Source organism: Mesoplodon bidens, assembly GCF_964165515.1.
Source record: "Mesoplodon bidens genome assembly, chromosome: 13".
NCBI classification, from domain to species: Eukaryota; Metazoa; Chordata; class Mammalia; order Artiodactyla; family Ziphiidae; genus Mesoplodon; species Mesoplodon bidens.
The window spans coordinates 26,392,932-26,420,804 of NC_138169.1; the positions used below are offsets into that span (position 1 = coordinate 26,392,932).

Genomic DNA, 27,873 nt, shown 5'->3' on the forward strand with positions numbered 1-27,873 from the left:
CCGGGGCGCACGGGGCGGGTGTGCACAGATGGGCAGTCTTGCCACCTCGTGGGTCTTGCTCCAGCTGCCTTTACACGGAGTGACGGGGCGGGGGGGCCTGGGCAGCTTTGCCAACAAACCCCCACCGCTGCCCCCAGACCCCAGCAGCACGTAAGCCATTAGGCCACTGAAACACGCACTGTCCATGTTCTCTTGACAACATGTTCCTTGCTGTCACGGATACTAATGTACGTGCAGGGATTTTAGCACTGCCTTTGTGTACGTGTGGAGCAAGTGTTCTGAGATTCAGTGACCAGGGATCCTTGCCTGAGGTCCTGGTGATATTCCATACTATGTGCTACCTACACATGTTATGCATTAGCATCATGCGCTATGTGTTACGTGTTATAGGTGTTACACGTTATGTTTTACATGTTACGTATCCTATGTCTCAGGGAGAATGGGGGTGGGCAGGAGAGTCGGCAGCCCCAGCAAACCTGTGACCACCCCCCCGACTTTGCCACAGGCCAAGCCAAGCCGCCTGCACTGCTCCCACTGTGATGAGACCTACACCCTCCCCCAGAACGGCACCATCAAGCTCTACAAGGAGCTCCGGTGCCCGCTGGATGACTTCGAGCTGGTTCTGTGGTCATCAGGCTCGCGGGGCAAGAGCTACCCGCTGTGCCCATATTGCTCCAACCACCCACCCTTCCGAGACATGAAGAAAGGTGAGCTGTTCCCTCCCTAGCCAGCTCACCTGTCTCCCGGGCACCTGTGGTCCCTCCTCAGCACCAGCCCTGCTCATGCCATGCTGGACTCTGAGGGGACCCCGCGCCTACCATTCCTGAGCTCCCTGCACAGGGCCTCAAGGACCCAGGTGTGCTCGGGCACTGCTCAGGGCCCAGCCGGCCAGTCTGCCGCTCTCTGCCTAGTCGCAATTGGATGGTTGACCGTAGTCAGATCACTTGTGATCTGGGCAGTGGGCATGCTCCTGGGCTGGGGGGAGTGAGAGGATGCAGTGGGAGGGGGCCGCCCCCGGCAAGGGGTGAGCCCTCAGTCACCACCTTTCTCAGGGAGACCCATCCCTGCCCTCCAGCAGTTTACAGGACAGCAGATGGCCCCACCTGGGCCACAGAGAGCAAAGTAAAGGCGGGGTGGACTTGGCTGGAGGCCGTCCGGAAGCTGTCTGGAAACCTCAGAGTGGGGGGACGTCAAAGGTCAAGGAGGTCTCAGAGAAGAAGAGCCCAGGGCCGGCATGCACGGGGCGAGAGGAGCGCAGTCTGCTGGGATGAGGGTTGGGGTGGAGGTCCCAAGGGTGGGTGGGCGGGCAGGTGGGTGTGCATAATGGTACCCCCTGCACTCCCCCAGGCACAGGCTGCAACGAGTGCACACACCCCACCTGCCAACACTCGCTGAGCATGCTGGGCATTGGCCAGTGCGTGGAGTGCGAGAGCGGTGTGCTGGTGCTCGACCCCACCTCAGGCCCCAAGTGGCGGGTGGCCTGCAACAGGTGCAATGTGGTGGCACACTGCTTCGAGAATGCCTACCGCGTGCGTGTGTCTGCCGACACCTGCGGCACCTGCGAGGCCGCCCTGCTGGACGTCGACTTCAACAAGGCCAGGTCCCCACTGCCGGGCGACGGCACGCAGCACACGGGCTGCGTCTTCTGCGACCCTGTCTTCCAGGAGCTGGTGGAGCTGAAGCACGCAGCCTCCTGCCACCCCATGCACCGCGGGCCTGGGAGGAGGCAGGGCCGGGGCCGGGGCCGGGGCCGGAGGCCAGTGGGGAAGCCAGGCACCAGGAGACCCAAGGACAAGATGTCGGCCCTGGCTGCCTACTTCGTGTGACGGCCCTGCCCAGGCTCTGCATGGCGTCCTCTGAGTCACAAAAATCATTAAACACATTGTCTTCTCCAGAACGAGCAGCTCGTGGGACCTTGCCTGCTGTCAGAGGGTTGTGCCCGTCCCCCATTGGCCCTCCGGCCCCGTCCGCTCGCCTCTCCCTCGTCCTGCACACGCCCACTTTAGTGCCCGCTCTGCCCGCGTCCTGCAGGGAGGCCACCACACACGGAACAGGGAGCAGACCCAGTCCGAGGCTCCTGTCACGTTCTAGCGCATGTGAGACATGGCACAGTAACTGTGTGCATGCCTCGGGGGTAGCCCAGGCGCCTGGAAGGCAGGAAGCCACCAGCTGCCCGCCACCAGCTGCCCACCACCAGCTGTCCTAGGTGGAAGGAGGCGGCTGGGAGAAGCCTCCCTGGATGTTGGCCCTCACTCCCACCCACTGCCCCGGGCCAGACCCCCGCTCCCCACTTGGTGTCTGGGAGCGGGTCTGAGCGTGGGGCCTGCACCCTTAGGGCCCATTCCCATTTCAGTTCTCAAACACCCGTCCTCTCAGAGGCAGGCAGCAGTTTACATGAGGGAATCGCCCACGTGCCAGGTGGAGAAAGTACCCCACAAGCCACACTGCCCTGCGGGCTGCCTGCCATCTTCTCCCTTCCCAAGCCTGCTCTACCCGAGGGGCACTCAACGTCAGGCCTCCACACTTTGGGATTTCACCCCCTGCCCAGGCTCCACCGCAAGAAGAGGCTCCATGAAACGCCTCTCGTAGCCTGTGCAAGGGGCAGTCAGAACCGTGCTGCCCACACACGGACCACTACCTCAGTTGTAGATTCACCCTAGAGGCTGGAACGCAGGGGCCGGGTGGGCTGGGTGACATGGGGAGGCTCCTTTCCCAAGAGCAGGAGCGGAGCCGGGAGCTGAGGCGGAATGGAATGTAGCGGGGAGGGATTGACAGAAGCCACAGGGCACCAGCATGTCCTTGGCCCAGCACCCACCAGTAGGAGGCAAGCTCTTGGCCAAGCGGCGGTGTCTCGCTTCCCTGTCATCTCCCAGCACCAGCCTTGAATAGAATCAGTGCTCTGAGGAGTCTAGTGTGGGCCCCGCTGAGGAAGCCCATGGGTATGTCAGCGTTCATGGGCTTTGCAATATGGAGTCCTGTCTCACAACTGCCTCACCCACACTGTGGTTCTCAGACTTCACCCTTTACTCATTCTGATGCAAGTGGTCCTGGGCACACGGAGAAACACTGAGGCAGGGTCACACAACAGCCCTAGGAGATAGGTTGGTTGCTATTGTCCCTGTTTTTCTGTTAAAGAAACTGGGCACAGGGCAGCTAAGGAACATGTTCAAGGTCACAGGTCCTAAGAAGTAGCCACGGGCCTTAGTGGGGTCACCATGGTGATGGACAGGTTACAGGATCTAGGAAGGTGTGAGGAGGAGAATGGGATGAGCAGCACCCGCTCCACCCTGCTTCCTCTGCCCAGGCACCCCCTGCCTTCCACACCCACCCCTTCCCCAGACAGTGTCCTTTCAAATCTGCCAACTGCTTGTTCTCCAGACCCTCCTGTTAGTAAACCTTAGTTCCTGGGATGGACAAAAGCCATGTGTGGGCCTGGAGGTCAGGTGGGCAGGGCCCCAGTGGGGCTTCTGAGAGCTCTTCCTCCATAAAAAGTTTAAATTATGCTTTACAACTGCATTGATATAAAGATGAATATATTAATATTATATACTAAGACATTTTCTTTGACCTAAAAGTTCATTTATCTTTTCTGGCATTAAAACATTTTCTGGGAATTCCCTAGCGGTCCAGTGGTTAGGACTCTGTGTCTCCACTGCAGGGGGCATGGGTTTGATCCCTCATTGGGGAACTAAGATCTCACAAGCCACGTGGTGCAGCCGAAAAAAATTTTTTTTCCCCTGGGCTTCTAAGGTGGCAGAAAAATGACCCCCAAAGATGTCCAGGTCCTTGTCCCTGGAACTGTGCTGTTAGATGACGTGGTGGAGGGGAATCGGGGCTGCAGGTGGGATTAAGGTTGCTCATCTGACTTTAAAACAGATTATCCTGGGGTCATCTGGGTGGCCCAAGGTCATCACAAGGGTCTTTTCGGTCCTGGCTTTGAAGGTGGGAGGGGCCATGAGCCAAGGGGTAGGGCAGTTAGAAGCTGAAAAAGGAGGGAGAACGTTCTCCCCTAGAGCCCCCAGAAAGGAAGGCACCCTGATGACTCTTGAACTATCCCATTGAGACCTTACGGGCTTCTGATCTCCAGACCTGTAGATATTAAATGTGTGTGAGTTTGTGGCCATTGGAAGCTAACCGTCCCTAAAAGTGTCGTGGGCCCTGGGCAGTGTGGGCTCGCATCCCTGTTCTGCTGCTAACCGTCTGTTGACTGCGCAAGTTGCCTAACTTCTGGGCACCGCCCCATCTACACAGCCACCACAGGTAGAGAGACCTGCTGCAATGGCCGGGATACAGGCCGCAGGTGCGCTTGCCCTGCGGGTGGGGCCGCCGGCGCGCGCAGCGGGCCGCCAGGGGGCAGCAGAGGCCGGCCCCGCCCGCCTGGGCCCGACTGCGCCTGCGCGGCACCCGTGGCGGCCGGACGGGAAGTGGGCGGGGTCGGCTGCAGCGGCTGGAGGGCGCCGGGCGGCCGAGTGGCAGGTGAGCACCGTGGGGACCCGGGGTGCCGCGGGGCGCTGACGGCGCCCGGGGAGGCTCCGGCGGCGGCGCCAGGGGTGCAGGGGCGGGTTGGGGAGCTGGGGAGGCCGAGATGGGGAGCCGCGAGGGGCTGGGAGCCGAGTGGGGGCTGAAGAGCGGGGGCGGCAGCCGGGACCCGGGGAGCCCGGGGCAGGCCTGGGGGCTGCGCGCCCAGGGTGCAGCGGTGGGGGTTGGGCCCGCGGGGGTGTGGCCGAGCCAGGGGGCCGAGGGCCGTGAAGCAGGATGCGGTGCTGAGGATTGACGTGCCCCCAATGCTTGGGGTTCCTCCTTCCCCTCCGCCCCCACGGGAGCATCTGGCCGGGCCCCTGCGCAGACCCCTACCCCAGAAGCCCCCGCACCTTTGTCGGACTGCAGCTCTGCCCCAGCGCCTCCACCCCTGGCCTGCCCCAACCTGGCCCTCCCCCAAGCGTATTTAAGGTGTTTTAGTTAAAGCCAGTGCTTGGGCTAAGCAGCTTTAGCGAGACGCGTATGAGATTGAACCTCTGGTAGGGAGGCCATGGCTCCAGCAGTGCAGCTGTGTGACTTCAGGCAAGCCCCTTAGCCTCTCTGTGCAACAGGGAGATATGGCAGCTGATTGTAGGGATTTTAGTGTAGGGCTTAACATAGTGGGGCCTAGTCAATGGTGATGGACTCCTCCCCGCAGCCTTCCGCTCAGCTGGACACATGTCTTGGGTGACACGTCCTGAGTGACACATCCTAATGACATTCCCTGGCGCGAGTTCTGTGGGTTAGCTGTGCTCCCGCCATGGGAGATAGAACATGAGGCTCACTGCTGGCTTTTGTGCCATATCCGGCCTATTGTCACAGTTCACTCTTCCTCCTGCAACTGAGCTGGAAATGACAAAGGCGTGGGAAGACCCCACCTGATTCCGGCTTTGCCATTTCCTGCCTGTGTGGCCTCAGGTTGCTGACCTTCCCGGAGTCTGTTTCTTCATTGCAACCTGACTGAGTCCAACAGCGTGTACTCAGCATAGTTGTGAGAGGTAAACAGGATGCAGACCACTCTGCAAACCTCCACACGTTCATTCCTAGAATTCCTTTGTGATATGGCCTGAAGCCAGCCCTGCCCTTAGGACCTGTTTGCTGCCCACCACATTTAGTAGAGTGTCTTTGCTTCCTCTTTCAAGGGGCCAGGCCTCAGGCTGCACCTCCCAGCCCACACCATCCGAAGGGGGGTGTTGGGAGGAGGCCGACACCTTCCCTCTGCCCACACATGCCAGCAGCCGTGCACAAAGGGCCTTGCACGGAGGGCCGTGGTACAGCCGAGAGACCGGGTGTGGGAGTACAGCTTATAATCTTGTGAGAAGTCAAGCCTGTAAAAAGTGGCATTTGCACGACAATGTGAACGTGCTTAATGCAGCAGAACTGTACACTTAAACGGGTAGAATGATAAATTGTATGTTATATATAGTTTACCATAAGTGTTTTAAAAAGAAAAAAATACATATGTGGGAAAGTATCTGGAAGGGTTTCTGTCATACTCTTCCCAGGGTTTGTTTATGAACGAAGGAATAAGGCTCTATACTTGCAGAAAAATGTTTAACTGTGAATAGATACTTTTGTAACAGTGATGCAGTTTCCCTTCCTAAAGATTGCTGTTTCTCTCTTCACTCCTGTTCTGAAATCAAACAGGACTTGACAAGTATCTTGTCCATACCGCCGAGAAAAACACAGTTGTACAAACACACATTGGTTGAGCTTTGAAGTCAAAACGGTTAAACTGGAGGATAATAAATATTCTAAACGGAAAAAAAAAGAAAAATGGGCTTTTACAAGTCAGATGCGAGCAGAAGTGCTATAGAGCCGTGAAGACGGCTGTGCCCCAGGTGTGGGGATTTCAGCAGAGGCAGGGCCGGAGCTCTCAGGGCTGCACCTGGGCGATGGGCGCAGAAATGAAAGAGGGGCCTGGGAGTGGCCAGCCCCAGGGTCCGCGGCCCATGAGGGGTGGGCGGGGTTCCATCCAGTTAGCAGCCGGGCTCTGCAGTCCCACCTTGGCCTGACTGGGACCCTGGCTGGGTAACTTGGCCCTTTCACTGACGCCTCGCCTGAAAGGTGAGGGTAATAACACGGGGTATTGGGGGGGGCGGTGTAAGAAGAGATGGCAGGGGAAGTGCGCTCAGAGGGTGGCGGCCCTGCAGTCCCCTGGCGGGTATTAGCCGCAGCACTGTTATTCCTGCTGATGAGCAGTGCAGAGGGGCGTCATTCCAGGAGCTGGAGGACCTGGCCTCGGGCCACATTTGGCCAGACCGGTGGAGCAGGTGGCAGTGGGGGCTGGCGGCCCAGTGTCCCTCTCACGCCCCCCCCAGGTCCTCATGCAGCAGTCTCCCCCCCACCCCCACCCCAGCCTCTCAGCAGCTCCCTGGTCAGGACCCCCACACCAGGCCCAGCCCCACCGCATCCCCCCATCCCACTGCCTGCCTGCTGGCCTCCATCCTTCTTGACCGGCTCCTCAGTTGGTCCTGGGAGAGCTCAGGGCTATGGTCCTGCCCTTGCCCCTCCTGACCCTCCCAGGGCTGCCTCTAGGCCCCTTTGGGCAGGAATTTCTCCCTCCTGCTGTCATTTTGGGCCCCGGGCGCATATCAGCTGGGGTAGGTCACAGATCCAGGAACTGGTTGAGAAGAAGATAGCAAGGAAGGAAGTTACTCTTGTCCCTTACCCCAGCTGGCCCCAGAGAAGGAAGCCATGTCCCAGCTCATTTCCTGGCCCTTTGCTCTGCCAGGCTATGCGAAGACAAGCCTGGTAGGTCCTGGTGATGCCCACCTGTCAGCAAAGGCGGGGCTGGGCCAGGCCATGAGAGTAGCAGCCCGCAACCCTCAGGTGCAGTCATGCCTGGGCATGGGGCGGTGGGCACAGGAGCACAGCGGAGACCAGGCCTTGGTGCTGCAGAGGGGAGGGGCTCCCAACCCCCAGAGAAACAGACTCGGGGGACTGGGGTACAGGCCCAGGGAACAGCATCCCAAGGCTGGGAGGCAAGAAGGAGGCCCCTGCATCCCAAAAAAACCCCACCACCATCAGCGAGTTTGAAGGTGAAGGGCCTGAATTCGGTGCTTTGCTTTCGGCTGTGGGCCCTCCCATGCGCCCTGGGAGGTCAGTGAGCACCATTTGACCCTAATCACATATCTGATGAGCATGCTTTGGGCCACCAGCGATTTCAGGGCCTTGTATTTGTTTGGACTCAGAATTGCAGGGGAGCTGGGGCCAGTGTTGCCTGGGGCAACTCTGCATCACTCACATTTCTCTCCTCTATGCGACAGGCCAGAGCATTTCACAGGCAGAAGAGGCAGCTTGGCCTCTTTCCCTGCCCAAGGGTGTCCGAGCTTCCTGGGAAGTTCACGCCACCTTCCACCTTCCTGTTGTTTATCGTTGGCTCAGGCCGGCCTGGCTACCTCCTCCCTGCCCTTACCACCCCCACGGCGCCCGGCCTGGCCCCCCATCTCACAGTCTCGGACCCTTGTGTTTATAACGCAGTGTCTAGCTTGCTCTCACCTGATTGTTCTTTATCTTACGTCCTTCATTTGTTTCCCTGTTTGTTTTTTGCACCCTGGAGCTGTGTTGTGTCACTCGTGAGCAGACAGGAGGGATGGCCATGAGTGGGAGCCTGTCCCCAGAACCTTCCATCACAAGCGCCCCAGTTTCTGTGTTATTCATGTGTGTCTACTTCAAGAAATTAACTTCCAGTTCTCCTTGCTGGTAGATGAGAGAGGTTTTGTGTTTCTTTCTTTCTTTGGCCGTGCCACGTGGCTTGTGGGATCTTAGTTCCCCGACCAGGGGTCGAACCCAGGCCCCAGCAGTGAAAGCGCCGACTCCTAACCACTGGACTTCCAGGGAATTCCCTGTTTCTTAATTCACCTCCCTTTAAACTTCACCCTTTGCCCTCCAGACCCTCCACTGATGACACACCTTGCTTCCCCTTCCCCCTCGCCCCCATGCCTGCTTGTCTGCTGTGTCCCATCTCTGTTCTTCCAGGAGACTTGTGCTGACTTAGGAGCTCTGATCCTCAGTGGGCAGTGAGCCCCCTGTATCCCCCATCCTCCAGCCCATTTGAAGCCCAGGACGGTCGGGGTGTTTGTGGAGGTGGACAAACCTTTTAATCTCAGGAGACCTGGGACTCCCCCTGAGAGGACTTATAAGGCTTGACCATGTCCCAGAGGCCCTGACTCTCCTGGGTTAACCCTCTGCTTCCCTCCTGCCCACACGCCCTCTGTACGATGTCCCTGCCACCGTGCCGTCAGGTAGCCCTGCCCTCCTCTGGGCATGACTTCCAGGCTCCCAGGCCCAGTGGCATCACCTCCTCACCTCCCTGCTGCCCGGGTCCGGGGTCAGGTGGAACCCCTGTTCTGGCCGTGTCCACCTGCCTGCATGGCCTGGCCCTGGGTCCCTCTCCTGCCTGCCTCTGGCCACACCGGCCGTCCTCTGCCAGGAACATGCCTTCCTTCTCCTTCAGGACATCCCTCTGCCCCGGGCTCTGTCTCCTGAAGCCACTTCTCTGGGCTCCCCCAGGTCCCCTCTCAGGGTTGTCCCTCCCACGTGGGCCCCGGAACTGTGTGTGAGGCCCGGTAGCCCCGCCTTTCTGCCTGGAGCCCCGGGCTTGGTGCGGCGCCTGCCCCTCGATGCTTCAAGAGGAAGCAAAGAAAGTGAGGCACTCAGCGCTGTAGGGAGCCGGTCGACTGTATTCTTGCCAACCCTCACGTCTCTCCCCAGAATGAAGACCAGCGACCCGGCAGCAGCCCCCCAGGATGCTCTGGGCATGGCCTCGGGAACCCCACAGCAGAACAGCCAGAAGGCAGAGGAGAACCCCAGCTTCCTGGATGTGCTCCTCCGCGACTTCCCAGCCCCGCTGGGCCCGGAGAGCCCTTTGCCATGGAAGGTCCCAGGGACGATGCTGAGCCAGGAGGAGGTGGAAGGCGAGCTGGCTGAGCTGGCCACGGGCTTCCTGAGCAGCAGGTGAGCGGTGTGGGTGCCGGGACAGGGGCCCAGCATGGAAGCGGGAGGGGAGCACAGGGCACGACCCTGACCCTGGCTGCCTTCACCCCCTGCCTTCCGCTCCTGTTGTCTACGGTCTGCGCAGAACTCCCCTGCCAGCCCCGTGGGTTTCCCAGGGCTGCCACCACCAAGCGCCACAGACCACGCAGCTTAGAGCAATAGAAGTGCCCCGTCTCATTGTCCTGGGGGCCGGAAGTCAGGGCCGCTCCAGGCCTTCCTCTTAGCTTCTGGTGTCGCCTGGTCCTGAGTGTGCCCTGGCCTGTAGACACATCACCCCAGGCTGGCTGTTGTTGTCACCAGGCATCCTCCTTGTCTGTCTGTGTCTCATCTTCTTGTAAGGACACCAGTCCTGTTGGATTAGGGGCCCTGCTCCTGTGTGACCTCATCTTATACCTGCCAAGACCCTAATCCCAAACTAGGTCACGTCCTGAGCCATTGGGTTAGGACTTTAGGGGACCTTTCCGGGGGACACAGTTCAACCCCTGTTGGGTGCTAGCAGTAGGTCCCATTTCTATCCTGTCTTGCAGTCAGGGAGGCAGAAGCTAAGAGACTGGCCTGAGGCCTGGCGGTCCCCTGGCCACCGAGACCTGAGAGGTGGTGGCACTGTCCCCGTTTCACAGGCCGTGAAGACAATGTTCAGAGAGGGACACGACCAGCTTGGCAGGTGTCGGGGGAGCTGTGCGCCACCAGCAGCCACAAGGGAGGCTCATGGGTGAGGGCTGGTGGGTCATTCGTCCCCTGTGAACCTCATCCCTCCCCAGGGGCCGCACCCACCAGCCCTAGTCACTGGGTTACCCCTTGTGCTGGGACATGCCCCGGCCTCTGCGGTGGTGTTCCGTGTCCCCGAGTGCTCTTTCTTCATGGCAGGTAGGCCCCACCCTCTCGCACCCCCGGGGCACCTACTTGGTGGGATCCGAGGCCCCGTAACAGTCAGCAATAGGAACGTAAAGGCTGCGGGCCCGCTCCAGGGCCGCGTCCATGGAGCTCGGGGGAAATGCCGGTGACCTGTTCCTCGGTGTGGTGTGTGCAGAGGGCGATGCGGGCTGCTTTGTTTTGCTTTGGGAAAATATTTCAGAGGCAGGTGCCGTAAAGCAGATCAGTGGAGCCGAGCGGGCCTGGGGCCTGACGAGGCCACATTGGCGGTCTGGGTGCTGGATGTGGGAGAGACAAGGGGCTGGGAGCGCAGAGGAGGGAGGGCCTGGCGCCCACCAGGCACCACAGTGGCACTTGGGGGGCAGAAAGAACGTTGAGGGGCCCTGAATCCCCAGCAGCCACTGGGCAGGGCTGGTGCCCCTGCCAGGCATGAGGAGGGAGAGAGGACCTTCTTGTGGGCAGGGCCTTGGGGGGTGAGTTTAGTTATGGGGGAGGGCGGGTGCCTCAAGTTTCCCCCTCAAGTAGGGGGAAACTCTCAAGGTGGAGCAGGGCCCCTCAAGGCCGAGCAGCGGGCGAGGCTGCGGGCGTGGGGAGAGTGCCAGGCCCTGAGCACAGGGGGTGAATGAGCTCCCGTTAATTAGCAGATGACATAGCAGGCCTGAGACTATCGGTGATCGGCAAGAGGCCAGGGTTCACAGCCCCAGACCCTGAGGCTGGCAGGGGTGGTGCAGGTGGGCTCCCATGGCCCCTATAGACCCCCCATGAATCCACCTTGAAGGATTTTTTTTTTTCTTTTGGTTCCGCCACACAGCTTGCGGATCTTAGTTCCCTGACCAGGAATCGAACCTGGGCCCTCGGCAGTGCAAGCGCGGTCTTAACTAGCCAGGGAATTCCCAACCTTGAAGGATGTTAAAACGTGGTATTTTAAAGTCTCATATTTTCCAGCCATTTTAATGGATTTATTTTTGTCCTTCCCTAGTATTTCTTTACTGTGTAGACACAGATGTCACACGTGTCACACGTCTACATACGTCTGGCGGTCAGGGCCCCTACCTGCATGTCCCAGCAGCTCGTGTGCAGGCTCTTGGCTATCCAGGCCCGAGTGTGTTGGTCCGCGGGGTTTTTTGGGTTGTAAATGGAATCCTGCGTGAGACTGTCCAGGAGTCAGATCACGAGGTCGGGACTGTGGTGATTTACCTCCAGTCCTCCCCTTGTGGTCAGTGGTTACCTCTCAGGTCCCTAAGTGGTGCGTCCCTGACACTGTAGCCACTAATGTGCGTTTTCATTTCTGCTTCTAGACTGGAGGCTCCTTGGAAACCCTGAGGTGGCCAGATAAGAGCAGTTCTTATTTCTTGGGTAGCTGGTCCCGGTCTCCGAGGCATCGTTGTTATCTTTAGGGGCCTCAGGGCGCCGGGCAGGACCCCTGGATGAGATGGGAGGATGGCCAGGAAGCCAGGCTGGGGCCCACATCCAGGCATTGTCCGCTCCCCGTGGCTGGAAGCCGCCTCGCTGCCCCCAGCGCCGGGAGCAGAGGTGTACTTCTCCCCGCCCTGAAAAAGGAAAGCCCAGAGGCTGGCAGGAAATCCCCACACGGCAGAGGAACGCACTTCTCATGCTTTGGCTGGTTGTTTTTCTTTTTTTTTTCTTAATTAATTAACTTTTTTTTTTTTTTTGCGGTACGCGGGCCTCTCACTGCTGTGGCCTCTCCCGCTGTGGAGCACAGGCCCCGGATGCACAGGCTCAGCGCCCACGGCCCACGGGCCCAGCCGCTCCGCGGCATGTGGGATCCTCCCGGACTGGGGCACAAACCCGCGCGTCCCCTGCATCGGCAGGCGGACTCTCAACCACTGCGCCACCAGGGAAGCCTAACTTATTTTTATTTTTGGCTGTTTTGGGTCTTTGTTGCTGCGCGCGGGCTTTGTCTAGTTCCGGCAAGCAGGGGCTACTCTTCGTTGTGGTGCTGGGGCTTCTCATTGTGGTTGCTTCTCTTGTTGCGGAGCACGGGCTCTAGGCATGTGGGCTTCAGTAGTTGTGGCACGTGGGCTCAGTAGTTGTGGTTCACAGGCTCTAGAGCACAGGCTCAGTAGTTGTGGCGCACGGGCTTAGTTGCTCTGCAGCATGTGGGATCTTCCCGGGCCAGGGCTTGAACCTGTGTCCCCTGCATTGGCAGGTGGATTCTTAACCACTGTGCCACCAGGGAAGTCCATGGCTGTTTGTTTTTTAAAGGCAGGTCCAGAGGCTGCTCCCCTGAGTCACTATCTCATTTTAAAAAATGACAGATTCATCCCAGTAGATCCCTAAGGCCATCTGTAGACACACACCGGGACGCCCAGAGGGATGTGCCCACCCACCTGGCCCAGCCTTCCGGGACAGGTCAGGATGCAGGATGAGTCCTAGAGGCTGCAGAGACAGCTGGGGGATGGAGCCACCCCTTATACTTGGGGAGCTAGGGGTCTTTGTGGCTGGAGTGGGCCCCCGAGGCTGGGGGCTAGGCGGGCAGGCCCTGGAGCCTGTGGAAAGAATTTCCTATAGTGCTTCCCACTGGCCTCGGTCTCTCCACCCCCTGACCTCCCGGAGCTGCCTAGTGTCCCTCTTGTCCCGTACTGGAGGCTTCCCATCCCCCTTGTTTGCTTTCCCGCTCCTGCCTGCACTGACCCTCAGCTCTGCTCTGCGCAGGCTGTCTGACCTTGGTAGCAGCCAGAGAGGTCTTGCTTCCCAGACTCGGCCCCAGGTGGCACCCCTGGGGTCACCCCACTTCTCCAGCTGCTCCGGCGCTCTCTGCCCCACCCCTTTCGTCCACCCAGACCACGTGCCCACTGGCCACAGGCCTCTTGACCTCAGTGGAACCTGAGACTCACTGCGGACCCACCCGGTCCCCTGCCCAATGCCTGCTCTGTCCCCTCCCATCCACTGCCAGGCCCACCCTCCAAGATGAGGCCAGGAGGTCTAAAAAAGCCCAATTGCAAGACGGGAATAAAGATGCAGAACTACTAGAGAATGGACTTGAGGCCACGGGGAGGGGGAAGGGTAAGCTGGGACAAAGTGAGAGAGTGGCATGGACATACATACACTACCAAACGTAAAATAGATAGCTAGTGGGAAGCAGCTGCATAGCACAGGGAGATCAGCTCGGTGCTTTGTGACCACCTAGAGGGGTGGGATAGGGAGGGTGAGAGGGAGGGAGACGCAAGAGGGAAGAGATGGGGATATATGTATATGTATAGCTGATTCACTTTGTTATAAAGCAGAAGCTGACGCACCACTGTAAAGCAATTATACTCCAATAAAGATGTTAAAAAAATGCAGTGTATGCAAAGTGCAATAAAGCAAAGCACAATAATCAAAGTGCAAAAAAATTAAATAAAAAAATAAAATTAAAATTAAAAAGCCCAATTGTATCATATCATGTCTCTCTTCGAGCCACACCAAGGTCATGCTGCCTCCCCAGGTTCCCCTTCACCAGCTGTCCCAACAGCCTGCCTTGCCCAGGGACGCCCTGGGCTGCACACAGCCTGATCTTCCAGACACTGCTCATGGGTCCCACGCTCCCTGGATTCCTTTCCTGGGGCGTACGTGACAGAGCACCACGGGCTGGGCAGCTTAAACAACAGAACCCTATTGTCTCAGGATTCTGGAGGCTGGAGGTCCCAGAGCAGGATGTCGGCTGGGCTGGTCCCTCTGGCGGTTGCTGGCGGTCCTCGGCTATAGGCTCAGCTCACCAGTCTTGACCTTCACAGGGCATCTTCCTGTGGGTCTCTGTCTGAAGTTCCCCTTTCGATAAGGACACCAGCATTACTGCATTAGGGGCCCAGCCTACTCCAGTGGGACCTCATTTTAACTCATTGTATCTGCAGCGACCCCGTTTCCAAGTAAGGTCACATTCTGAAGCACTGGGGGTTAGAACTGTAACATACACATTTTGGGAGACACAGTTCAACTTATAGGACTCCCCAACCCCCAAGGGTCCCCAGCTGGTATTGGGGACCAGAAGCTGGTATAAGGCTGGACGTCGGGCAGTTTGGCCTGGCCACTGAGGCCAGCAGAGAGGCAGCTCGCACGTCTGTGACTCCCCCTCCCCACCAGCCCCAGTGAGGGCCCCGTAAATGGTACTGCGTGGATGGCCGTCCAGCTGCACGAGGACCAGAGGCCGACCTGCCTGTTGTGGGTGCACGTGGAGTGTGAGTGGTCACCGCTACCTCTGGAAGGGCCTCCGGGAGCAGAAAGGGGCTGGGGGTCTCTGCCTGGAGTGTGGGGCAGGCTCTGGGGTGCTGGCTTCTGCTGAGGAGCCAGCCCCTCACTCCGGGTTCGTTCCCCCAGGAGCGCTCCGCCACCACTTGCTGCCTGCCTGGCCCACGAGGCAGTTTCCCAGCTGCTGCAGACGGACCTTTCTGAGTTCAGGAAGTTGCTGGAGCAGGAGGAGGAGGAGGCCCCTGTGACCCGTGAGTCTCCCTCTTGGGGCCCTGGGCTTATTGGGCAACACTCTCCAGCCAGATGGGGGCCAGGCTGCAGGGGCGCATCAGGGCTCACCTGGCCCCCCTTTCCTTTCCCATTTTGCTGGCGGACAGGGAGGTTGTGGGCAGCGCTGGGCTCATGTGCTCACGACAGGGTGGCAGACCCCAGACGCGGGGAGAGACCTCCCCGGCTTGGAGCCAGCGGGGTGAGTGCCGCAGCCCGGGAGACAAACAGCCCTGTCCCGGGTCACACACGAGGAGCCCGAGTTGCCATCGGGCCTCACCCACACGCTCTTCCACTTCAACGGGTGACAAGTGGGTGGTGATGCGGGAGCCGGTCCCGGGGTCCAGTGGTAGAAAACCCAGAGCTCGGGCCGTGTCTCAGCTGATCCAGGTTGGGACCCTTGTCAGGTGGAGACTCGAGGGTCCCTGAGAGCCTGGGGAGGCGCCACAGAGGCCTGTGTCCTGTTCCTGGGACAGCAGTCAGCGGCCAGAGGAGCCCAGGATGGGAATGAGCCTCGGATCAGGCAGGGCCCTTGTTTTGCAGGCCTTTCTGTCCCTTTCCTAGTAGTTCCTTCCAACTGTATTCCACCCAAAAGTCGGTTCACGTTGGACCAGAACTGCAGAGAGCGAGGGCCTGTGGGCCAGGCCCTGGTAGAGTGTTGGGTGAGCCCCGCCTGAGCAGGGTCTCAGTTCCTCCACACCTGCTGGAGAAGATGCGGGACTGTGGGCCAGTTGGGATGCAGAGAAGCAGGGTGGGTCCTGGGGTCCAGCCCTGGGGTGGGGGTGGGCGGGGGCAGTTGGAGCCTCAGCAGATTTCCCCTCCTTTGCCATTTCTTATTGGACTGTGTTGCTTTATTATTGTTTGTTTTTTAATTGAGACATAATTGACTTGTAACTGTAATTTAAGTGCACAATGTGTCGATTCGGTCCATTTATGCATTGCAGATGGTTACCTGACACCTCCACCACTCACATAATTACTATCCAGTTACGTCCCTTTAAACTCGGCATTAATGCCACATGGAGGGCAGAGCCAGGAGGGGGGGACACACGTGGCCTCGCCCCCCACCCTGTTCTCTGGCTCCCCGCCCCGGCTGCGTTCCAGCCCAGCCCAGCCCAGCCCAGCTCCGAATTCCTGCCCTGAGGCTGTGCGGGTGACAAGACTGCCTTTGTCCTCTGCAGAGCCTGCTGCCCACAAAGGGGCGCCCTGCCAGCCCCGCCCACGTCCAGTGGGAAGTCAGCGCCACCTGCTGGCGAGAAGGAACTGCGCAGCTGACACCCTAGAGCCAGGCCTGGGGGCCCTGCGGGCTGGGGAAGGGGAAGGACATCTCGGCCGGCCCTGCCCTCCAAGCAGGCCTGGGCCTGCTGCCCTCAACAGCTCACCCCTGTCATGGGAGTAGAACACAGTCAAATCAGTCTGTCTATCGAAGCCATTCTTGCAAAACTGGCATCACTCGGGTGTTATAATAATCACTGCCCTGGGACTTCCCTGGTGGTCCAGTGGTAAAGAATCTGCCTTCCAATGTAGGGGACGCAGGTTCGATCCCTGGTCAGGGAACTAAGATCCCACATGCCGCGGGGCAACTAAACCCATGCGCCACAACTACTGAGCTCATGCGCCTCAGTGAGAGAGCCCGCGTGCCGCAAACTACAGAGCCCACACGCCCTGGAGCCCATGCACCACAACTAGAGAGAAGCCTGCGCACCGCAACAGAAGATCCCGCATGCCACAACTAAGACCCAACACAGATAAAAATTAATTAATTTTTTAAAAAAAGAATCAACTCCTGAGGGCAGAGGTGTGACTGAGACCTCTGTGTGGCCGGGCAGGTGGAGCTTCCAGCCGCCCCGCCCTGCCCCAGCAAGCAGTTTCCTTGAGCGGCCTCGGGAGTCTGTGGTCCTCCTTCCTGTCCTCAAGGGGAGGGGATTAGGCCCCATTCTCGAAGGGAGAAGTAGCAAAGCATTTATGGATGAATTTTAAAACCAGCTCCTGGTTATAGTGGAATATGGGAAAAGCACAAAAAAGTGTCCTTAAGGAAAAGCCTCAGCCGCGGACCCAGCCCGGCGGATGCCCACTGCTGACCTTATGGGGTTTATGCCTTTCTCGCCTCTTATCTTCTGGGTCCAGGCGGGTCGAAGGCTTTTCACGTTCTCATGCTCAAACCATATGTGTAATTTTCTCTCTTTTTTTCACATTTTTTCTTAATATCAAATTTTTTAATGTCGTGACATGAGCATCTCATATGCTTGCAAAGTCTATTTCTGTTTCACTCTTTAACTTTTAAAAATTAAACTCAGGTAACCATAGCCTTGCGTGCAGTTGTGAGAAATAACAGTGAGGGACCCCCTGCATCTTTATCCTGTTGTCCCCAATGGTAACATCTCGAAAACTAGTGAAATATCACGACTAGGATCATGATGTAATCTCATCCCACAAGGATGTCATGTTACCTTTATGGCTACCGTAATACCCCCTCCCCACCCTAACCCCTGACAGCCTCCCATCTCTATAATCTTGTTGTTTCAAGTATGCGTATAAATGGAATCACATGGGATTGGCTCTTTTCACTGAGTGTGGTTCCCTGAGATTCGCCCAGGTCTGTGTGTGTCAGCAGCTCTTTCCTTCCTTCCTGTGAGCACCGTTTGGGGTGCGATGTTTGGGAGTTTATCGTTCACCTGTTAAAGGATGTCTGCGCTGATTCCAGCTTTTGGCTGTTGCAGATAACACTTCTGGGACCACTGGGCGCATGTCTCATGTGAACTAATCTCCATTTCTCTGGGATTCGAGCCCCAGGGTGCAATTGCTGGACCGAATGGCAGTTACGTGTTTAGTTGTGAAAGATAGCAGCTTAATTCGTCGCTGGGAGAACAGACCATAATTTACTCTGTTGTTGGGTGTATATTATTTCTAATTAATGCACAATTATAAATGATTCTGTACTTGTTCTTAAATTATCTTTGCATATCCGGCTCTTTCCTTGGGGTGGGCTCCCGTGAGGGGTGTGGCCTCGCCATGTTGAGGTGGGGAGGTGCTCCTTGTGTGTGTTGCCAAACCAGACACTTCTCATGCTGATGACACGGGCTGTCCGCACGGTTTCTTAGGCTGCTGTGCTCAGGAGGCCCTGGGCGGCAACGGGCTACAGGGGCCACGGGAAGCGGATGGAGAGTGGGGAGCCCCCGAGGGCCTGCGGTGGCGCTTCCCTAACAGCCCCCTGTCCTGCCCCTTAGTGCTGGACGCTGCGGGCCTGGCACGGAGCCTCTTTGACCGGCTCTGGGAAGTGTGCAGCCAGTGGCAGAAGCAGATGCCCGTGGCTGCCAGGGTCCCGCAGCGGCAGTGGCTGGTCTCCGTGCACGCCATCCGCAACGCCCGCCGCAGGATGGAGGACCGGCACGTGTGCCTCCCTGCCTTCAACCTGCTCTTTGGCCTATCGGTGAGTGCTCTGCCTGGGTGGGGAGGGCCGGGCGGGAAGTGGGAGGTTGCAAGGTCGGGGGAGGACCCTGGGTGCCGAGCGGGGCTGCCGGCTGGAGCCGAGACAGGAGGGATGACCACGGCTGCCGTCAGGGGGCCAGGTCCCAGCGCTCCTGGGCCTGGGCAGCCCCCAGCCCCTGGCTTTCCCGGCTGAGGGCCTAAGGAACGGGAGGCCCCAGCACCACATGCACCTGGACCCCTGCTTGCTGAGCCTGCTCTCCCCACCCACGGGGAGCCACCTGGCGCCTCTCCCCTCATCCCATGCTCCCCCCATCCCATGCTCCCCCCAGCTGGGCCCAGAGCAGAAGTTGAGGCTCCCGAGGGTCATCCTCTCCCAGACCCCCCGACGTAGCCTGTCCAGTGGTGGAAACCGTGCTGTCCTGCCACACCCTGTCCCAGAAGTGCCCATCTCCACCCCCAGACCAGAGTCTCTGGCCAGCTTGCGGCCTCAGTCAGGCCCAGGGCTGGCAGGACTGTGACCCCCACCACACTCTCCCCCCAGGACTCTGTGGACCGTGCCTACTTTGCCGTGTTCGATGGGCATGGAGGGGTGGATGCTGCGAGGTACGCATCTGTGCACGTGCACGCTGTCGCTGCCCACCGACCAGAGCTGCCCACTGACCCCGCGGGGGCCCTGCAAGCAGCCTTCCGCTGCACCGATGAGATGTTCCTTTGGAAAGCCAGGCGAGAGGTGAGAACCGCGGTGGGGCCAGAGGGGCCAGGCATCGCAGAGGGAAGGAAGCCGAAGTGGCTGGTGCTGGAAGAAGGCCCTTGCTCAGCCCTGCTGGCAGTTGTGTCCTTTCACTTGTGCCTGGAAGGGGGCTTGAATAGAAGCAGTGTGAGGCAGCCCCCACTCCAGCAGAGGGTGTGAGGGCCTCACGGGGAAGGGCAGCTTGTCTTAAAATGCACCCAGGATTTCCTCCTAATCAGGTACAGTGGGATGACAGATGCAGAGGCATCTGCCTTATGGTTCCCAAGAGGAGACGCCACCCCACGCAGGGCCACACGGGGAGCACCAGGGTCAGCCAGGAGGCAGAGAGAGAGGAAAGCGTGGCCCCAAGGCTTCAATGTGATCTCCGTAGGCAGGCACGTCACAAGCTGAGGACCAGATAGTTTGAATAAGCCTGACAGGCTCTGGGCTACGGGGTGGTCCCCAGCCATCCAGACCAGGGAGATGTTGGCCTGGCAAGGGACCCTGGCTGAGGATATGGGCTCAGACCACCTGGCTTGTGCAGAAAAGGCACGCTCCCTGGGGAGACATTTGCTCTCTTTAGGAATTAGCCCTGGGAGGGGTACTTTCTTCAGGATTCAGAAGGCCCTTGATTTGTCTAAACATTGTAAAATACAGAAAACAAAACACAGCACCGATACAGGCAGACCTCAGATCTTGCGGGTTTGGTTCCAGAGCACCTCTGTAACGTGCATATTGGGATAAAGCGAGTCACATGAATGTTTTGGTTTCCCAGTGCAGATAAAAGCTATGTTTACACTGTACCCTCATCTATAAGCATGCAGCAGAATTACATCTAAAACAACACACGTACCGTAAAAAACACCTTATTGCTAAAAAATGTTAGCCATCATCTGAGCCTTCGAGTCGTGATCTTTTTGCAGTAGGAACATCAAAGATGACTGATCACAGATCACCATGACAGAGAATAATAATAATGAAAAAGTTTGAAATATCTCAGGAGTTACCAAAATGTGGCACAGAGACAGGAAGTGAGCAAATGCTGTTGGAAAAATGGTGACAATAAACTTGCTCGAGGCAGGGTTGCCACAAACCTTCATTTGTGAAAAACGCACCATCGGTGAAGGGCAATAACAGGAAGCAGCAACACGTCCACCTGATACTCCCCACCCCTCAAACACCTCCCCCCGGGCAGGTCTCCCTAGGCTGCTGGTGTCAGCAGTTACCGCCATGAGGCGTTTGTTTCTGAAAGAAGAAAGGACGCATCCGCTCCCTCTGTGACCTTACTGCCCACTGAACCTCACCTTGGAACCTCAGGGGTCCTCCTAGCAGGGTGGATCCTAAGATCGTGTCCCTTTCTGAGATCCAGAAACAGGCCCAGAGAGCTCAGACCTGGCCCCTTTGACAAGGCTGAGGAGACGTGGTGGGGGCAGGAGGCACTGTCATCAGATGCTCTGAGCACAGACCTCACCAGAATCAACAAGGCTGGATTTGAATCTAAACAGAAAACCTTCCAGGTCTAAGACTGTGAGGTGGGAGCCCCGCGAGCCGGGAGCTCAGGGCTGCTGCTCTAGTCAAGAAAGGAGTCTCTGAAGCAGAGCTGTTTAGTTTAGGCTGTGTTATTAAAAGCACCTTTGCCGAGAGGTAATTAACATGTAAGAGACTCCACTTGTCCAAAGAGTACCGTCTGGTAGGTTTGGGCATGTGTCTGTGCCCATGTGCCCATCACCATGGTAACAGATGTATTCATTACCCCCAAAGTTTCTTCTGTCTTTGGTCATCCCCGCCCCTGCCCCCCAGCTCCCCAGGCACCCACCTGTCTGCTTTCTGACACCGTGAAACGGCAGAGTCTGCTCTGCTGACTTGATGTAAATGCCCCTTTCCTGCTGCCTGCTCCCTGCGTGCATCAGTCTGTTCCTGTTTCCCACTGAGCGCTGTTCTGGGGTTGGTGTCTGGCCAGCGTGGGGCGTGTGCCTGTGGTGGCCTCACCATCCTCACCCACGTGCGTCCTCTCCCTGCAGCGGCTGCAGAGCGGCACTACAGGGGTGTGCGCGCTTATCGCCGGGAACACCCTGCACGTGGCCTGGCTCGGGGACTCCCAGGTGGTCCTGGTGCAGCAGGGGCAGGTGGTGAAGCTGATGGAGCCACACAGACCTGAGCGGCAGGTAAGGGGCCCCCGGGCAGGCAGGTGGTCAGGGGGACTAGGATGTAAAGGGGCCCTGGACCATCTTCCCAGGAAACTCCTGGTGCTCCTCCAGGGCTGGGCTTCCTGCCTGACTCGAGTGGCTGGGGGGTCCCTTAAAGCTTGGGGCTTTAGCTGCCAGGAATCCTGCGTGAGCCCTTCCTGTCACAGCAACATGGAGCCCAGAGCTGCGGGGGAGAGCTGGTCCCTCTGCCCAGCAGGCGGCGCAGTAAGTGGAGTTAACGGGCAGGGTCCTCTCCTGCAGACAGGTGGGGAGTGGTCAGGCACCTGGGCTGTGGGGGAGGAGGGCTTCAGGGAGGAGGTGGCGCTGAGTCGGAGCTGGAAGGGACCAGACTTGGGGCTGAGAGCTGCAGGGCATGGACAAGCTGCTGGGAGATGCGGAAATGAGAGGGAAGGAGGCAGAGCCGGATCTCAAGGCAGGTGTGGGCCCGGCAGGCCAGGCCTGGGGTCCAGGAGAGAGCAGGTTAAGCCAGGACCGGCCACTGAGGCACTCACGGCTGCTGCTCCTGGGGCAGGAGGCACTTTGTAAGGAATCTGGTGGCTTCTGGAATGATCAGACCAGCGGAGGGCAAGCTGAGGCCTGGGTCACAAAGATGCCACTGTAGTCGCCGGCCAGCTGTGGGGAGGACCTGCCTGTCAAGTCAGGAGGGACAGAGAAGAGGGAGGCCAGGCTTTGGGATGGGGAGCCAGAGAGGCCTTGGGCCTCTGAGAGGGGTGGTGACGCCTTTGGTCTAAGGGCCGGGGAGCTCGGGGTGGGATGTTCCCTGGGAGTGCAGGGGCTGGTGGGACACCCTGTGAAGACTGGAGGGGCTGGGGATATGGGCCCGGGGGCCACGCGTGGAGCTGCAGGGTCTGCAGTGGGGAGGGTGTGGCAGGAGATTGGGCAAGTCCCATCAGAGGTAGGGGGGAAGCAGGAGAACGCAGCCCTGTGGCAGGGAGCATAGGAGGAACAGCCACCTGCCTGGGCGCGCACTGAGCCACTCAGCCCCTCAGCCCTGGGCGAATGGGCAGGAGGTGGGGCCGGTGAGAGGAAGCAGTGGGCAGGGAGCCTTGCTGAGCCAAGCCGCTGGGAACCCACCCACCGGCCACCAGCTCTGGACTTGGCCTTGGGGAAGCTGTTTCGGGCAGGTGGGAAGGATGAGGTGAGAGGGCAGCCGAGGCGGTGGGTGTCCCAGGAGACAAGAGGTGAAGATAGGGGTGCCCCGAGCCCCAGGATGCCCCAGCCTTGTACCAGGTGAGGTAACAGAGGTGGGAGCCACAGGGGAGGGCACGGGGCAATGGGGTTTTGCTCCAGCACAGACACTGGTGTTACCGCCCTTCAGGCAGCAGGCTCACGTCTGGGAAACCTCTCCTTCAGGGGAGTTTATAGGACCGAAACGGTTTTTAGGACTCGTGGCTAGACCAGGCCTCTGTGCTGTCCTCCTAACGCCTGGAGCACCGTCGTCCTCTGTGGAGCCGGACAGCGCCTGGATGGGGGTAGGGGTGGGGTGAGAAGGACAAGAACGCAGGGGCACAGGGCTCGTCCAGGGCCTGGTTCAGGTTTCATCTAGCCCTGCAGAGTGGCCGCAGGTACACATGCTTGGTCCATTGAGGGAGGCACAGCATCCCCACCTGGACCCCGGGGCTCTGGCTCTTTCTGCTGCCGTGAGCATTTCCTGGACCCCAAAAGGCTGCTCGGGGACTGGCCATCCGTCTTCGTTGGCACCGTCACCTACTTAGCAATTCCTGCATCTTTGGGATAATTTAGGTGGTTCATCATTTCTCACTGCCTCACTAAGGCTTCCCTTGGGCGTTGATCAAAGCCACAGCTCCCAGTGCTGCCTTGGAACCAGCTGGTCTCCCCTTGGGCAGCGCGGGCATGCCATCGGCACACGCCGCCTACCCGGCCCACCCTGGCTGTCTCCGCAGGACGAGAAGGACCGCATCGAGGCACTGGGTGGCTTTGTGTCCCACATGGACTGCTGGAGGGTCAACGGGACCCTGGCTGTCTCCAGAGCCATCGGTAAGGAGGTGAGGGGGGTGGGAGGGGGCCCCAGGGCCCGGGAATGTGCTCACCGGGTGGTCTGGGAATGCAGCCTCACCTGCTCATCAGTCAGATTGCAAAAGGGCTCTGGTGAATCCAGAGCACAGGTGTAGCCACCTTGGAAACTTGTATCCTGCACAGATAATTACAGCTTAAGTTAATATTCATTGAAACAGTTTCTCAGAAAGATCTAGGAGGAAACCCTTGGCAGTTAGTGTATGTGCTAAAGGTAATTTTTAATGGACAGTCTATAAATGAGGCTCACCCTCCCCTACCCACCTTTCACGCCGATGATTCTTTTTTCTATCTTAAAAAAAAGTGAGAAAAACGGCACCCCCTCCCCCACCCTGTCTTCTCTTGTGGCTGCCAGGCCTTGGTCTGGGGCTCAGACCTCCTTCCAGGGCTGAGAAATCTCTCCCTTCCTGCTCCCCCACCACACCCTGAGATGTGGCCCTGGTCCCTCCAAGCGTCCTGAAATGTTCTGTGCTTCTTGACACACATGGTGCCTTCCTTACAGCTGGACCCCGGGAGGTGGCCCACATGGAGGCCAGGAGGGGTCAGGCTCCTTCCAAGGGGACCGGGACTGGAGAGAGGACCACTGGGCAGCTCCGTGTCAGGGAGCAACATATCTGGCTCGTGACCTGGGGAGAAGTGAACGTCGGGGCCACAGCGGGGGAGGAGGACCAGCGGGAAGCCCTCAGGGGAGGCCTGAGCAGGAGAGAAGCCCAGGGCAGGATCGGGCGGAGGCTGTGCCCTGTTCTCTCCTGGGATAGGGGGATAGGAGAGGGTGCATGGGAGGCAGAGCCAGCCTCCCGACTCGGCCGAGGTGCCCGTTGGGTGCGCAGGGAGCCGCAGGGGCTGGGGAGGGCCCGGGCCACATCCGGACAGCATCCTCGGCCTGTGTCCCCTGTGAAGTGAGACAGCTCTTGTAGGGAGCTGCCCTTGGCCCTGCTGGGTTCTGACTCTGCCCGCGGGGACACAGGGCAAGTCTGTCGTATCGCCCTGCTCTGTTCCTCTGGAGCACTTGGCACCCTGTGAAGCTACTTTTCACCCTGTATTGGAGGCGGGGTGGCCACAGGCAGGCCGGGGCCTGGGGAGGGGACAGCAGCAGCGGCATGGCCTTCACGACTCTCTCCCATGCCCAGGGGACGTCTTCCAGAAGCCCTACGTGTCTGGGGAGGCAGACACGGCCTCGCGGGCGCTGACGGGCTCCGAGGACTACCTGCTGCTGGCCTGCGATGGCTTCTTCGACGTGGTCCCCCACCAGGAGGTGGCCGGCCTCGTGCGGAGCCACCTGGTCGGGCAGCAGGGCAGCGGGCTGCGCGTGGCTGAGGAGCTGGTGGCTGCTGCCCGGGAGCGGGGCTCCCACGACAACATCACGGTCATGGTGGTCTTCCTCCGGGACCCCCGAGACCTGCTGGAGCCAGAGACCGATGCTGTGCCGAGAAGCTAGGAGGTCCGGGCCCCCTGCCCCCGTGATCCTCCCCCGCGGATGTCTTAGGACACGGCAGGAGGTGGGCAGGTGACGCCACCCACGGCCTCTGGCCCTGCTTGCGTCACCCCATCCTGGTGGCTGCCAGGGGCATTGCCTGCTCACAGCAGACGGGGTGACAGTGGGATGGTGGCATGTCCAAATGAAGTCCAAGAAGGAGACCTCACGGAGGAGAAGGGGCCCAGGAAGTGGCTCTGGGCCCCATCGGGCAGGGGTGGGACCAGAGGCTACAGGCTGCGGCCACAGCCAAACCAAAGACACTGGGCATGCTCGCAGGGTAGCAGGACTCTGTGTGTGGGACCTTCGGGCAGAACCAGGAGCCGCAGACATTTTCCAGTGCCCTGGGTGTCCAGCAAAGTTTTCCCATCTGCCCCTCACTGCCCATCACTGGGAGGGCTTGTATGGACCGATGTTCCTGTCTGGTCCTGGTGCCCAGCAGGTCCTGGCCAAGCCAAGTGGCTTCCCAAGTGGGGAGGGTGGCCTCATGGGGAAGGGGGGGTGCCAGGGGTCTGATCTGCAGTGCCCACCAGTGACCTCCCTGGTTCCTGCTCACCCCTCGTGCACCAGGGAGGGAACGCTCAGACAAAGACACGTGTGTCTTGTTGGTGGTTTTTTTTTTCCAGGGAAAGTCTAATTCAGAAGCAGTATTTCCGGTTTTGTCCTTGTTCTGTCAGTGTCAATAGGACCCGTTGTGTCATAATAATTTAAGCAGAGCTCAGCACTTATTTTATTCCTTAGAAAACTTAAGAATTGCTTTTCTTTTTTTTTTTTGAGAAACTTCTTTTGCAGTATTACTGGATTTTTTCTCCTAAATCAGGATTGAAACACGCTTTTCCAGGTGGTGTAAATAAGCCATTCAAGTGCCTTAAACAGCTTTAGGCAAGGCTGGAACTGCCGGGCCTGTGTTGGGTTCCGATAGCACGTTTCGGTTTTTTCAAAAGCAGGATTTGTTTTGTTAGAATGTTATAATTTTGGCCAGAATTCTTCCCGGAAGAGTTCTTTCTGCCTTTGTGATGCGCCGATGAGAACGTGGGCTGGGCCTTGGGGCTCCAGAGTCAGGGTGACTGTGGCCCTGCCTCTCACGTCTCTGACTGGACCCCAGGCTGAGGGACTGAGCTCCGCCAGTGGGCGGGTCCTTGCTGCTGTTTGGAATGTTCCAGAGGTCTTGTGTGTTGGTAGTTGAATTGGTTTCAACAGGAAACACACCTAAGGGGCTCTGCAAGGCCGAGGCAGCTTGAGGGTCTCCGGCTGTGTTTGGAGGCAGCGGGGATGCCACTGGGAGTCTGTCCTTCTCTGCCTGTGGGTGGCGGCCTCTGCTGCCTTGCTTTGCCCGAAGCCCACCTGCCTGCTGGCTCCCACTGAGTGGGTATAGGGTTGGAAGCGCAGGGCCGGGCAGGGGCTCCAGGCAGAGGTCAGGGCCCAGGGAGAGGGGTACCTAGTGGGACGACCTGGGCTCCCTGTGGTGGGCAGGCTGCCACAGGCAGAGGCCGGCAGTGGGTGGCTTAGCTGAGGCGTTAGAGGATGTCACTGAGGGGGCTTGGTGCCGGGTCCCTGGCTGCGGGGTCCCATGGAGGTGGTCAGAGCCCACCTGCAGTAGGAGGGCCCAGGACAGGCTGTGCAGGGCGCACCCTGATCCCGGCTGCACTGAGGGAGCCTCTGCCCCGGCCTCACCCAGGGAAGGGAGGGCGGTGAGAGCCCCTCCTAAGGCCAGTCCCCAGGAAGCAGGGGGACGCCACCTGCAGGCTCAGCGTTTCCCCCCGTCCCAGCAGGGATGAAGCCGCTGAGACCACGTGCTCAGGGGCTCCTGGTAGAAAGCATTTTTAGCATGGTCACAATTCAGAGAGCAGCTTTGGTGGCCCAGTGAGCAGGTGTTGCTCTGGCTAACCTGAATGCCCTGCCTTCTGGGAGCCAGAGGCCCCCTCGTCGGCCCCTCCCAGGACAGGGATCAGCCAGCCCTCAGGTTGGGGTGGGGGCCCGAGGGAGCCCTGACTCGTGCAACACCTGGGCACTGAGCCATCCTCCCCTCTGGACTGGGCACCTTCAGCCTCTGCGAGTCCTGGCCCACTTCCTCTTCAGGTCACAGTCCCAAGAGGGCCACTAGCCAGGGACACTGGTCTGGAAACCTCGGTCGCCTCCTCAAGCCCCAGCTTTGTCACTCAGTCATTATCTTTGTGCATCCCTGGGCCTCAGTGTCCCCTCTGTACTGAGTCTGTTGCACTGAGTCTGTGCAGCTGCCACTGGAATTCTGGAGGTGCTGGGCAAACCGGGGCCTCTTGAGGTGATGCTGCCAGGGCTAAGGGTCCCTCCCCCTGCCAGCAGGGAGGGGTGATTAAGTATTATTAGTATCTATTCTTAACAGTAAGTGGGCTGGGGAAGAATCAAGCTACTGATGCCAGCGCCTTCCTTATATGGAAAACAAAAGCCAGAGCTATTGAGCCCTGCTTTCACAGGTGGGGCAGCTCCCAGGCAGCAGGGGTGGGGGAGGCCCAGGAGAGGGGCCAGCGCCAGTGCCGAAATCCCAGGGGGAAATACAGCCTCCCTGACCCAGCCCATCCTCAGCATCTAGGACTAGGAACTGGTGTGTTTCAGGGGGAAGGGCGACGGGGGACAGGCCTCACAGGAGAAGCACAGGCTGTCTGGGATCCTGGGTCACCTTCTAGGGACCCCTGTCCTCCTTGGGCCATCATGCGGCGCCCCCGTTGCCCCTTCCCCCGCAGCTAGAGTTCCACCGTGGACTCAGGTGTCCTGACCACGTCTGCAGTATTCAGAGGGTGGGGGTACAGCTGTGCTGCTCCTGAGCCTGACCCCGACCCGAGCCAAATGGAGAGCAAGTGGGCCTTTGCAGAATGAGCTCTTGGGTTTGACTCTGGCTGCAGCCCCAAGCGGGCAGCCCTGGAGGCCTGCGCTCTTCCCCAAGGCTCCACAGCTTTGCCAAGTGCACCTGCAGCCTTGCTGAGGGTTTATCCATGCACATCTTGGTGCGCTTCCTGGAAGTGGTGTTCTGTGCAAGGAGGTCTTGTTCCCAGACAGGGTGGCTGTTTCCCCATCCAAGGGACAAGTCCCAGGGGCCTCTGTGCTCGTGTCAATAAACCACAAGCTCTGAACCCCACCCCCGAGTCCCGAGTCATGTCTCCTTCTCTGGCCTCCTCGCT

The 27,873-nt window shown here is 59.0% G+C and overlaps 2 protein-coding genes across 6 annotated transcripts in view; both read left to right on the plus strand.

Annotated features, from left to right (window-relative positions):
• Positions 1 to 1,897, plus strand: part of TOP3B (DNA topoisomerase III beta) — a 121,376-nt gene extending 119,479 nt beyond the window's left edge. For all 5 annotated transcript variants that reach the window (XM_081252430.1, XM_081252427.1, XM_081252431.1 and 2 more), the window contains 2 exons: positions 506 to 707; positions 1,348 to 1,897. In XM_081252430.1, coding sequence (XP_081108556.1) covers positions 506 to 707; positions 1,348 to 1,826 — 681 coding nt within the window. In that variant the 3' untranslated portion in view covers positions 1,827 to 1,897. The remainder of the gene's footprint in view (positions 1 to 505; positions 708 to 1,347) is intronic.
• Positions 1,898 to 4,418: 2,521 nt separating this feature from the next.
• PPM1F (protein phosphatase, Mg2+/Mn2+ dependent 1F) lies at positions 4,419 to 27,873 on the plus strand. The gene is made up of 8 exons (XM_081252022.1): positions 4,419 to 4,476; positions 9,235 to 9,477; positions 14,707 to 14,828; positions 18,072 to 18,274; positions 18,815 to 19,003; positions 21,025 to 21,168; positions 23,115 to 23,208; positions 24,375 to 27,873. The coding sequence occupies exons 2-8, from the start codon at positions 9,236 to 9,238 to the stop codon at positions 24,680 to 24,682; spliced, it is 1,302 nt and encodes a 433-aa protein (XP_081108148.1). The 5' UTR covers positions 4,419 to 4,476; position 9,235; the 3' UTR covers positions 24,683 to 27,873.